Source organism: Pseudoliparis swirei, chromosome 17 (genome assembly GCF_029220125.1).
Source record: "Pseudoliparis swirei isolate HS2019 ecotype Mariana Trench chromosome 17, NWPU_hadal_v1, whole genome shotgun sequence".
NCBI classification, from domain to species: Eukaryota; Metazoa; Chordata; class Actinopteri; order Perciformes; family Liparidae; genus Pseudoliparis; species Pseudoliparis swirei.
The window spans coordinates 3,697,732-3,710,240 of record NC_079404.1 but is presented as its reverse complement, the minus strand read 5'-3'; the positions used below and the strand labels follow the sequence as shown (position 1 = coordinate 3,710,240).

Below are 12,509 nucleotides of genomic sequence, written 5' to 3'. Positions count from 1 at the left end.
TTTTTAATGAATTGATGCAGGCACAGATGTGTCCAGCCGCTGATGAGATGGCTTGCCGTGTAGAGCCGGTCTGCAGCCTCCACATCACCAACAGCAGACAAGCACACGAGCAACAAGCGTCGTTCTCGGGTAACGAGTGTTTTTCTACTTCATTCCCCGTTCGCCGGTGATATTTCACTTCTCAAAAACTCACCATCCATTATTTGTGTCCATGCTATGTGGCGAAAGGGTCTGTCAACATGTTGAGATTTAGGGAAACCCCCTTTTTTGATAAATGCAACTACGTGGTTTCTCCTCTAGAACAAGAAATGTGCCCAACTTGTCAAACTGAGTCTATTGTTTACATAGTTTATAATGAGCATGTGACGTCAGACGTGTGCTGGTCACGGCGGAGTGGTCGCCGCGGTCTGTGGAGGACTTTCCTCTGAGGTCTGCATGCTTGGGAGGAAGTGATAAGCGGGGTGGGGGGAAATGGTTGTTTGATGACGGACAGATAAACCCAAAACAACACATTCTGACAATGGGTTGAGCCCGGCGCGGCACAACATCTCTCCTGACCCTCAGACTCAACATGAAATGCAAATCCAGACTTTAAGAGCGACGCGTCCGCCAGAAACAAACCGAGGAAGGTCACTCGAGAAGGCATCGAGCCGCCACGGAACGGTCCAACTTCCAGTGAGAGGAGGGGGGAGTGATTGTGTGCGTGGTCGTCCAGCTCAGCACAGAGACTGGAAGCAACAGCGTGAATGAAAGTAGATGTCTTCATCGATGAAGTAAGTCAGTAAATAAGTATATAATTATAATATATATATATAAAACATTATATATCTAATTATAATATATCTAATTATATAATATATATATATCTAATTATATTTTATATTTAATATACATATACAGGACTGTCTCAGAAAATTAGAATATTGTGATAAAGTTCTTTATTTTCTGTAATGCAATTAAAAAAACAAAAATGTCATGCATTCTGGATTCATTACAAATCAACTGAAATATTGCAAGCCTTTTATTCTTTTAATATTGCTGATTATGGCTTACAGCTAAGAAAACTCTAAAATCCTATCTCATAAAATTTTAATATTTCCTCAGACCAAGTAAAAAAAAGATTTATAACAGCTGAGTGTTTGTCAAGGCTCAGGAAACCCTTGCAGGTGTTTCGAGTTAATTAGACAATTCAAGTGATTTGTTTAATACCCTACTAGTATACTTTTTCATGATATTCTAATATTTAGAGATAGGATATTTGAGTTTTCTTAAGCTGTAAGCCATAATCAGCAATAAATCAGAATAAAAGGCTTGCAATATTTCAGTTGATTTGTAATGAATCCAGAATGCATGACATTTTTGTTTTTTTAATTGCATTACAGAAAATAAAGAACTTCATCACAATATTCTAATTTTCTGAGACAGTCCTGTATATTTGCTGTTTTATTATAATATATAATATAATTATAATAATATGTTTCTGACATTTTTGTGTTCATTTTATGTTAATATATCTAAACAAATTAGAAAAAGAAGTGAAAAAAAATAAAAAATAAAGAAGATAGAATAGCCTCAAAATGTGTGTATTCCCATCACTAGTATGATCCCCCTCTAAAGGAAGGAGAACAGAACCTCTACCTGTGAAGCCTGCTGGCCTGGACCCAGTCACATACCTGCTCAGCTGTACTCTGTATTCATTCTCCAGCGCGAGTTCTACTAAACAATTTCTCCGGGGTTTGAACCGCACGCGGTTCATCCAGCTCCATGAAGCACACTGGGCTCAGCGCACCGGTGATCTATCGGTCCGATGGGGCACCGACCTCCGCTTCCGCAGCAATGACGAGGCATTTTTAAGTGTTCGGAGATTACGGCGCACTGCCAGCAGCCAGGAGCCGTGAAACCCAAGAAGAAGAAATCCACCACTCAGCTAAATTGGATCGAGAGACGAAATGGCATCGTGATCAGTCAAATGAGGACAGGAGGAGAAAGTCAAATATATATATATAATAAATATTTATTATATATATAATATATATATAATAAATAAATATAATACATATTTATTATATATATATACATATATAATATATATATAGAAATATATATATCTATATCTAGAGCATGTTGTGCATACAGAGGCTGAGAAGTGAGTGATGCAGTGCGGTTTGTTTCTGCTCCTCCCCTCATTTATTTATTTATTACATCCATGTGTACATCACGTTGTTGAATCATTACAGTCACTCCTTCACGTCCCGCACATTTCTGGTCCGCGTTGAAGTGTTTTTTGAAAAAGTCTTATCCTTAGATCTCCGTGCGCAGGTTGGGGTATCTCCTCAGAAGGGTGTTGACTTCTTTCGGGTGCAGGCGTCCTCCCTGGAGGCCGCTCTGCTCGGACCGGCTCTTCCTCGCCGCCTGTGGAAGAGGAAGGCGGTTTTTAATGGGTGATGTGTTTGTCAAGTCCAACGAGGAGAGGACGCTTCCTTTAGGAGGAAGTCAGCACACTTTGATCTCTAAATGTCTCGTGTGAACGATCAGGCGACTCCCCTGCACGCCGCTTAACTCTTTAAATACACGCGTCACTTTAAACTGACTTACAGTCCGAAAACCTGCCCGCCTGTGCACTTCATCTTATATTTATATTCTTAATTCTGTTGACTGTTGTTAATATTTTTGTCTATTGCCTCGCCATGACAAATTCCTTGTATATGAAAACGTAAATGGCAATAATAGGTTCTGATTGGATATGGGTCACAAATCTGTCCTTACTTTAAAGGAGCCGTAGAATTGTGCATTTTTCTATTCAGCCCAATTCAAACTGGAAACGGGCGCCATCGTACAGCACGGTGTGTGTGTGTGTGTGTGGTGTGTATGTGTGGTGTGTGGTGTGTGGTGTGTCTGTGTGGTGTGTGTGCTAGAGGACATACCTGAGCCTTCTCCACACAGGAGTAGAAGGAGCTCGTCTCAGTGGAGCACAGACCGTCATTGAAGTTGTTGATCTTCCAGCAGGCCATGAGGACCGACATCTCGGTGATGCAGGTGGCCTCTGTGGAGAGACGGCGTCACCTTCACACCCAGGAGGACCAAACTACCTGGGGCTCAACCAACTACCTGGGGCTCAACCAACTACCTGGGGCTCAACCAACTACCTGGGGCTCAACCAACTACCTGTGGCTCAACCAACTACCTGTGGCTTCACTAACCAACTGTATTTCTAAACTAACTACCAGTGGCTCTACACACCAACTACCAGTGGGTTGACTAACTAACTTCATGTCTAATCTAACTACCAGTGGCTCTACAAACTACCTGTGGCTTGACTAACCAACTACCAGTGGGTTGACTAACCAACTGTATTTCTACACTAACTACCAGTGGTTCTACACACTAACTACCAGTGGGTTGACGAACTAACTACATGTATAAACTAACTACCAGTGGCTCTACAAACTACTTGTGACTTTACAAACTAACTACCAGTGGGTTGACTATCTAACTTCATGTCTAAACTAACTATCAGTGGCTCAACTAACTACCTGTGGCTTTACAAACTAACTACCCGTGGTTTGACTAACTAACTACATGTATAAACTAACTACCAGTGGCTCAACTAACTACCTGTGGCTTTACAAACTAACTACCCGTGGGTTGACTAACTAACCACATGTCTAAACTGACTACCTGGGGTTTAACAAACTAACTACCGGTGTGTAAACTAAATGATGTAATATTGTGAATAGACTGATCGTGTTTGGATCCGACCCCCCGAGGGCAGAGGTCAGAGGTCAGAGGTCAGTGTGTACCTGGTCACAGGTGGTGGAAGCTGCTCATATCGCTCTTTAGTGGCATCGAGTGCAGCTCAAAACAATCTCGCAACAGTATATATTTTATTAAAAAGTCTTCTTTCCTATGCGGCTGTAATGACGTAACGTATGAATGTGTGACGGGTCTCGGGCGAAGGGCCACGGCTGCTGACGTCACCACATTGAAGGTAAACCAGTGGGTGTGCGAACCATCGTGACGTCATACCGGTTCAATAATACGGCCGCACTGCGATGACCTTTGACCTTCCTCAACCCGGGGCAGATCGATCGCGGAATACCCCGCGCATATCATACCTCCTTTCTTGAGCTTGCGGTTCGCCACCTGATCTTTCAGAACCAGAGGCCGGTTCGGCTTCAGGACCGGTTTCCCGTCTCGCCTGCTGAGCATCCTGCTGACCTTCTCCTGGAACAAGATGCCACCCTGCGCCGCCATGTCTGCTCACCGGCCGCCGCTCACGACCCGTCCCGGGGCTCAAGGAGAGAGAGAGAGAGGGGGGGGGGAGCTGCTATACGGCAGCGCGTGGACCCCTCCGCGAGCGAGAGGAGAGGACAAGCGAACAGGCTGCAGTTCAATACCCGCTTCCTTTACCAGCCTCGACAGCGTGCCGCCATGTTTTGCCGTAAGTCGCAGTTCAGTGTCGTAAAACACAGACATGTACGACAACCAGCTCACTGCCGCATTTAGGTGCTGTCGTAACTCTCACTACCGCCGTCAGTTATGCACAAACACCCGCCTGAGACATGACATTTTATTGTTTTAATATATTTTTTTATCCAACGTTTTTTACTTCAATAAATACGCTTTATTTTAACCATCTATCCGATACGTCCGTTGCACCTCTCGAAGAGGACAGTTGATAATGGCTTGTTAGTTTTCTGTTGTCCCAGCTTCAGTCTGGTGAGGTGGTGAGACGAAGCCTCCCAGCTTCTGATGATACCATAACTTCCATAAGTGCCATCAGATGCAACCCAAGACTACATTATTCTCTTCCATACTGTAATGTAGGCTATGTGTGTTATATATAAGAGTTCGTCCTAAAATTCAAATGAATTAGAGACAAAATAATGAATGGAGAAGTTTGATCTATGGATAAGAATTTTACAGAATATAAGAGCCGACCAATATAATTGGCCTGGCAGATTTATGAATTAATCAAACAATATATTGTGATGTTATTTTTTTAAATTACTTTTCTGTTGAAAACAAAAACAATCTACATCTACACCGACGTTTCAACATTTCTAAAGTATTTCCATCCACACTAACGCCCCTTAAAAACACATGACTATTCGCATACACCGGGCGTGCAGGTTGGTTGCTTTGTTAAAAATAAAACAACATTAGTATAACGCATTTATAGTTCTGCTAGATACTTAAGATCTTCCTCTATAATCTCTATAATTTTATGGAAAAAAAGTTTAATAAAAAAAAAAGAGTTACAAAACTGCAGGTCTTGCTTTCTCTCTCTCTCTCTCACATCACATTAACTTTAAAAGGAACACTTTAAAATCATAGTTTACAAGATTATGGGTCAGTAAGTGTAGTCCCCTGTTGTACTGCAGAGCATATACTCGTGTTCGCTTACAGTTCATGGGTGAACTTCACAATGGTTGTGCAGAACAAAACAAGCATTAATCATAGGAATGATATTAATGAAAGCCTTCTGTGTCCGTCGCTTAACATCCATGTCGATGGACCACATCTTTCAGATCACGCCTGTTGTTGCGTGGCGTTCGTCTGTGCTTCCAGCTCACTGACGGTGATACAACATGGTTGTGTTCAGCTTCCAGTGGAAAGATTCCTCTGCGTTCATCTGACACATGGCCTATGGCTACATGACATTCAGGGAGAATGCAGGGCAAGTCGTAACATCGGCCCGCGTCTGAGGGCACGGCGCTCAGCGTTGGGGTGCAGCGTCAGCATGTCAGATAGATATCAGGTTCAGCTTTAAAGCATCAGCCCTCCAAGGAAACGACACACACACACGTTTAACATGTGTACAGCTCAAACAGATGTGTGAAGTAGCAAAACACCTGGACACGTATGGATGCAGCGGCCGCTAGCTCCCAAAAAAGGTTTTTGCCTGCCGCCCCATAGAAAGGGAGTGAGGTTGATGCTAAGCTAACCCAGCTAGTATCTAGATCTTGGCACACTCAGCACTTTATTTTCCTGGACACTCTAACCCACTGGAAATTCATTTTGGTCACTTCCTTGTGTCTATATTTAGTTTCCTCTGTATATTTAGTATCTTTGTATTAGTATTGTTATTGTGTTTTGTCCTGATCCTGAAATGTCCCCACTGTGGGACTAATCAAGGAATATTTTATTTTATCTAATCTAATCTAATCTAAGGCTACTTCACTACCCAGCATGCTCCTGGCTCTCTGAAGTCTGGTTGCAGGAGAATAAGATGGATGAAAAGGACTTCATGTGAACCCGGCAGCGGGAGGGTGATGTTACAGAGACCTCCGTCGTATCATTCAGAACCGAGCCCAGAGCGCGGGACTCCGGCGGGACGAGAGGAGGCAAACCCACGAAGTATTATTGCTCCACTGCAAATTAACCCGACGTAGCGAATGATGACTGACAGGTACAGACAAGACTGTGCACAAAAGGCCCTGCATGACTGGGGCTAATGTCAGGGAGTGCACTCATAGTGCTATAGGACCAGGGGGAATCACTGCCACACCCTTTTTTAATGGAGTAATAAACGAGCTGACACGCATTCCTGCTGATTTGCATTAATAGGTTACATCGCTACAAACAGATTTCAAGATCAACAGATGGGAACCAGACGGGTATGAAAGCCCCTTAAAGCTCTTCTTTAAAGTGGTGAGTTGGGATCCAGATTTATTTATTTTATTTTATTTATTTATTTTATTCATTTAATTTATTGAATTTATTGTATTTATTTTTGCACAATTCAAACAATAAAATATAAATCACAACTGATATAAATGAATATCTCAATGCAGGAAGAGACCAAAAGACAACTGGGCTTATTTGAAGCCTCCACCTATATAATATTTAAAATTTTACAAAATTACAAACCTAAAATGAAAAATGCAAAAGGTAGACAACAAAAGAAAAAAGTAAGAAAAATAATCAAATTTGAGTCTGTGTGTGCATGTGTGAGTGTGTGTGTGCATGCATGTGAAAATAAGCATGGCTTGGGTTTGTTGAGCTGAATTGCTCAACAGGGGAACCGTACATTCACACACACACACACACACACACACACACACACACACACACACACACTGTTTGTCCTCAGGTTTCCGGCAGATTCCTGGCTCTGTGCGCCTGGAAGCTGCGTGGTATTCTCTGTGTCTCTGCACGTTCTTCACCTGGAGGAAATGTGCTGTGCCTGTACCGGAAGAATTATGGGATGGATTCTGTGCCAGGATCATTGATCTGACTCACACTCTTCACACACACGGGCACCGGTACACTCGGCACACACACAAACACCACAAATCAAGTCCGTTTGTCTTCTCCGGTGTGACCGCGGCGCTTCAACGTGTGCTCAGCTTTCATTTCCGCCGCGCTCGACGACTCTGGGTAAAGAAACCGGAGGTGAACTCTTCACCTCATGACCTCTGACCCGGAAACACCAAACAACCCACGCTGCGCTGTGAGGATTCAGGTGGAGCGATGGGTCACGCTGACGGTGTTGGACCGTTCAGATGTGCTCACGAAGCCATGACCTCGTGTGTTAACCCCTCGCGGACAGATACGCACTGTCGTACGCACTGTCGTAACTAATTAAAGATCTACGTAACTAACCAACCAATTAACTGACTAAGTAACCAACTAACTAATTAACTAATTCACCAGCTAATTACCTGACTAACTAATTAACCAACTAAGTAACCAACTACCTAAGTAACTAACTGATGAACTAACCAAGTAACTGATTAACGAACCAACTAAGTAACTAACTGATTAACTAATTAAAGATCTACGTAACTGACCAACTAAGTAACTGAATGACTAGGTAACCAACTAACTAATTAACCAATTAACCATCTAAGTAACTAACCAACCAATTAACTGACTAAGTAACCAACTAACTAATTAACCAACTCAGTAACTAAACAACTAATTAACTAACCAACTAATTAACTGACTAACTAATTAACCAACTACCTAAGTAACTAACTGATTATCTAACCAACTAACTAAGTAACTAACTGATTAACTAACCAACTAACTAAGTAACTAACTGATTAACTAATTAAAGATATACGTAACTAACCAACTAAGTAACTGACTGACTAGGTAACCAACTAACTAATTAACCAATTAACCATCTAAGTAACTAACCAACCAATTAACTGACTAAGTAACCAACTAACTAATTAACCAACTAAGTAACTAACCAACTAAGTAACTAACCAACTAATTAACTGACTAACTAATTAACCAACTACCTAAGTAACTAACTGATTATCTAACCAACTAACTAAGTAACTAACTGATTAACTAACCAACTAACTAAGTAACCAACTGATCAACTAACCAAGTAACTAACTGATTAACTAACCAACTAACTAAGTAACTAACTGATTAACTAATTAAAGATCTACGTAACTAACCAACAAAGTAACTGACTGACGAGGTAACCAACTAACTAATTAACCAATTAACCATCTAAGTAACTAACCAACTAATTAACTAACTAATTAACCAACTAAGTAACCAACTACCGAAGTAACTAACTGACTAACCAACTAACTATAACTAACTGATTAACTCATTAAAGATCTACGTAACTAACCAACTAATTAACTGACTGACTAAGTAACTAACTAACAGTTTGGTGCTGAGCAGCCGAGGAATGCCTCTCAGCGTCTCCGCTCGGCCTCGTTTGCGTTTCTGCCTCCCCGGCTGTCGTGTGACCTTTGACCCCTCGTGTCTCGTTTGCCCTCGCTGCGGCGGAGTCGGACTCAACCCCGAGCTCGCCCCCCGCAGACCGGGTCACGGTGGCATCGTTGGTTCTGACTCCCGTTTCACGTCCCCGTGTGAAGCCTTCTCCGTATGGTGACGGTTCTGGTTACGACGTCTGTGGGCCATGTTCCGGTTCTCAGAACCTCCCGAGAACCGGAAGGTGCTCTCACTCTCCACAAGTGTCCCGCCCTCTCTCGATGTCATCAGCTGACTGATTGGACCTTGGAATGGGTTCGAAGGTTCTGCTTCACCTCCTGTTAATGTCCAGAAGGCCTCGGTCATCCACACACACGGCTGATCGCTGACACGAGGACACATTCATGACGGTGTGAGTCAGCTACACTGAAGAGAAAGCCCCCTGCTGTGTGTGTGTGTGTGTGTGTGTGTGTGTGTGTGTGTGTGTGTGTGTGTGTGTGTGTGTGTGTGTGTGTGTGTGTGTGTGTGTGTGTGTACGCTCCCTGTCTTCTAAGACTGAAACATGAATGTGGCTGCCGGGTCTAAGGAAAGCAACAGCTGGTATAGTGCAGCGAGGGAAAGAGTGTGTGTGTGTGTGTGTGTGTGTGTGTGTGTGCGTGTGTTTTACACATCTTGAGTGGACATAAATCTGATAACAAATCAAATTTTTAGAGGCTCCTCCCCTCTTTATCGTTACAATGTGGCAACTATTGCATGTCTCCATCAGCTAAATTATTACATTTTAGGATGTGGACTTGGTTTAAGGTTAAGTCTCCAGGAAATACATGTTAGTCAACGTAACGTCCCACAAAAGTCATAACTGTGTGTGTGCGTGTCTGTTTGTTCGTGTGTGTGTGTATTGAGCCTTGGAGCCCCCCCCCCCTCCTTTGTTGAGCGTTGGTCCACAAGCACAGCTGTTAGTAAGAGAGGATGAATGGAGTAGTGTGTGTGTGAGTCGAGTGTTACAGCGACAACACAGTCTGAGCTGGGCGACATCAGACAGCTTATTGTTATTATTATTATTATTATTAGTAGTAGTAGTAGTAGCAGTTAAATGTCATAAAACAAGTTTTTCAAATTCTCTCTGAGTATTACAAGGAAATGTACATTGGAGGAGGGGGGGGGGGGGTAGAAAGGAAAGCAGAAGATATGGAAATAAGACCCAAATTATAATAAATGGTTTTTCAGAGTGATGCCATAGAAGAACCATGTCTGGTTCCACAAAGAACCTTTCAAACCAGGGTTCTCTAAAGAATTATTTCCTTAAAGAGTTCTTCAAAGAACCTATGAAGTCCCCACACTCTGAAAAATAATGGTTCTTAAATGGTTCTTTAAAAGGCTTTGTGGTTCTACGATGAACCATTCCCTACTGAAGAACCATCTTTTCGTTTGAGACACCTTTATAGGTTCGTTGAAGAACTCTTTATGGAAATAGATCTTTAAAGAACCCTGGTTTGAAAGGTTCTTTGTGGAACCAGAAATGGTGCTTTAACCCTCCTGTTACCTTCACATTTACTAACATATTTTACCCTCGGGGTCAATTTGACCCCAGCAATTATAACCTCCAGAAAATTATTAGAATTAATATTGTTTCCCAAGTTTAAGTGTGAGGTACTTTGTGTTTGTTTGTTGACTGCCTAAATAGCCCTTTAAATATATAAAAAAGTTGATATTTCTTATATGTTTGACGCAGTGAAAAACAGCCTGGGGTCAAATTGACCCCAAAGAACACCGACATTAAACATTGAATGGGGTCAAATTGACCCGAAAGGGAACAGGAGGGTTAAAGAACCATTTTGAAGGTTCTTTGAGACACCTTTATAGGTTCTTTGAAGAACTCAAGGAAATAGATCTTTAAAGAACCCTGGTTTGAAAGTTTCTTTGTGGAACCAGAAATGGTTCTTCTATGGCATAACTCTGAAGAACCATTTATTATAATTCTGGTTCTTATTTCCTAGCTTCTGCTGTCCTTCCTGGGAAGTCGTATGTGTCGCTCGTAAAGCCCTCTGAGGAAAATTCGTAATGTGTGATATTGGGGCGACACAAAATAAACTGAATTGAATGGAATAGAAAAGGAAAGAGGACAGAAGGAAAGGGAACAGGAGCCGCTGCTCTGGGGGCGAATGACTTGCAGCCGTCGGGGAGCTGAAGGACACCCAGGCAGGAAAGCCCCGGACCGCTCGCCGCCGTCTGGCCGACTGGATCGATGATCCCAACGAGGCCATGAGTCGATGAAGCGCGTGACTGTCGGGAGAACAGCGGGCCGGCCTCTGAGAACTCAGCATCCTCCGTCCTCCCATCGCTGACGAACAGGACCAACACGAGCACATACGATAGGTGGAGAGAGAAGAATTTCCCTCCTGATGTCTGCGTTGCTTTGTGTAATCCAGAGCATTACATAACACCAGATCTTTAATCTAATCCCCGCCGGGCCGCCCTCTTCCTGCAGTTTAACGTCACGTACATGAATCTGACAGGCGGATCTGCTCACTCATGCTCCTCAGTGGAGGATTTAGAGAAGTCAGTCGGATGCTTATTATCTTCGTCTTGTCATGTATGCGATACACCTTGGATTCTCAAACTCCTACGAGTGGCAAATACCCGGGATAATAGTTGAATTAAGTCAGTGTCCAACGAGCTCTCGGCCCGTGGAGTACACCGATGGAACCTGAGCGTAATTACATTGTCTGCTGTAGTAATGTCGTTAGCCGGAGGGCAGCACACTCCCTTTAGTAGAGAAGAAGAAAAGTCTCCGTGCTTTACAAACTGTCAAATATCAAACTGTCTGACGCTCACAGTGTCCATCTCTATACAGGCACAGACCAAGTCCGCATTTTATAAGCCGACTTTAGTGACGTTTCTTTATCCATGAAATCAACAAAATCCTGCTGCTCCAGGCTGGTTGTGTGCAACAGTGGTGGGAAAAGTGCAAACATATTGTGCATTTCGGTCCTGATCGTGACATGACACGGCCTTAAAATAAGAGCACTCAACCATGAGTCCAGATTAAGAACAAGAATCAAGAAAGTTATATTTCTTCATGACTATCAGACTTCTAAATTGCCCAATGTAAGAAATAAATCCCCCCCCCCTTACCCAGAATGCAAAAGGTGATCGTCTCAGCACGAGGGAAATCACATGTGACGGCAGTCAGAACTTTATGGAGTAAACAGTTCCCCAACAATAACTTTTGAGTTTATTGCAAAAAAAGAAAAACACAAATCTCTTCAAAAGCAAGTAAACAATATAAAACCACCGAAGAAAAGGGACAGGAAGTCAATGTCAGGAGCTTGTGGATGTTTTAGTTTCATCCTTTAGAAACAGAAAAACGTTATAAAATGGAGTTTCATTGACACAATTTATAACTTAACCCCACCCCCATAATTAGGGATGAGAGCCACAGTTGGCCGCGTGGGGGCGGGGCTACCACTTGGAGAACGGGGTCCTCGTGACTGTCCTCCATGAGCACATAAAGGTAGGAGCGCGCCCCCTGCTGGACAGAGCGGAGGCTGCAGGGATCCTGACCTGTGGTTCCTCCTCTGGCAGTGACCAGTGCTCAGGAACTCCACTGACTTTGTGAATTGTTTGTTCATTTTCCATTTCATAGTTTGTATTAAATTAACTGCTCCCAAAAAAAATTAAATGAACATCTAAATCCCCGCTTGAGATGTCGATACACTAAATATTCTTTATTGATAGTCGTTGTGTAATTTGTCGAAAACAAAACGAATGTCGATGGAAACCAAGTCAACCCACTAATGAGCTGTGTTGCATTAAATAGT

At 42.8% G+C, this 12,509-nt stretch overlaps 1 protein-coding gene across 1 annotated transcript; it reads right to left on the bottom strand.

The window, feature by feature from the left end:
- Positions 1-2,163: 2,163 nt before the first annotated feature.
- On the bottom strand, positions 2,164-4,447 carry chchd1 (coiled-coil-helix-coiled-coil-helix domain containing 1). Its single transcript, XM_056435567.1, has 3 exons — positions 4,116-4,447; positions 2,925-3,043; positions 2,164-2,412 (listed from the first exon to the last, which is right to left on the bottom strand). Exons 1-3 carry the CDS (start codon positions 4,252-4,254, stop codon positions 2,302-2,304), a joined length of 369 nt encoding a protein of 122 aa, XP_056291542.1. The 5' UTR covers positions 4,255-4,447; the 3' UTR covers positions 2,164-2,301.
- Between the last annotated feature and the right edge of the window lie 8,062 nt (positions 4,448-12,509).

What these genes read in the sequence shown, in the direction of transcription:
- chchd1 (XM_056435567.1), bottom strand. Translation starts at nt 4,254, where the DNA reads ATGGCGGCGCAGGGTGGCATCTTGTTCCAGGAGAAGGTCAGCAGGATG. An exon ending in CCGCAAGCTCAAGAAAGGAG is followed by an intron (nt 3,044 to 4,115) that starts GTATGATATGCG and finishes GTCTCTCCACAG; the next exon opens with AGGCCACCTGCATCACCGAG. An exon ending in CCTGTGTGGAGAAGGCTCAG is followed by an intron (nt 2,413 to 2,924) that starts GTATGTCCTCTA and finishes CCTCTTCCACAG; the next exon opens with GCGGCGAGGAAGAGCCGGTC.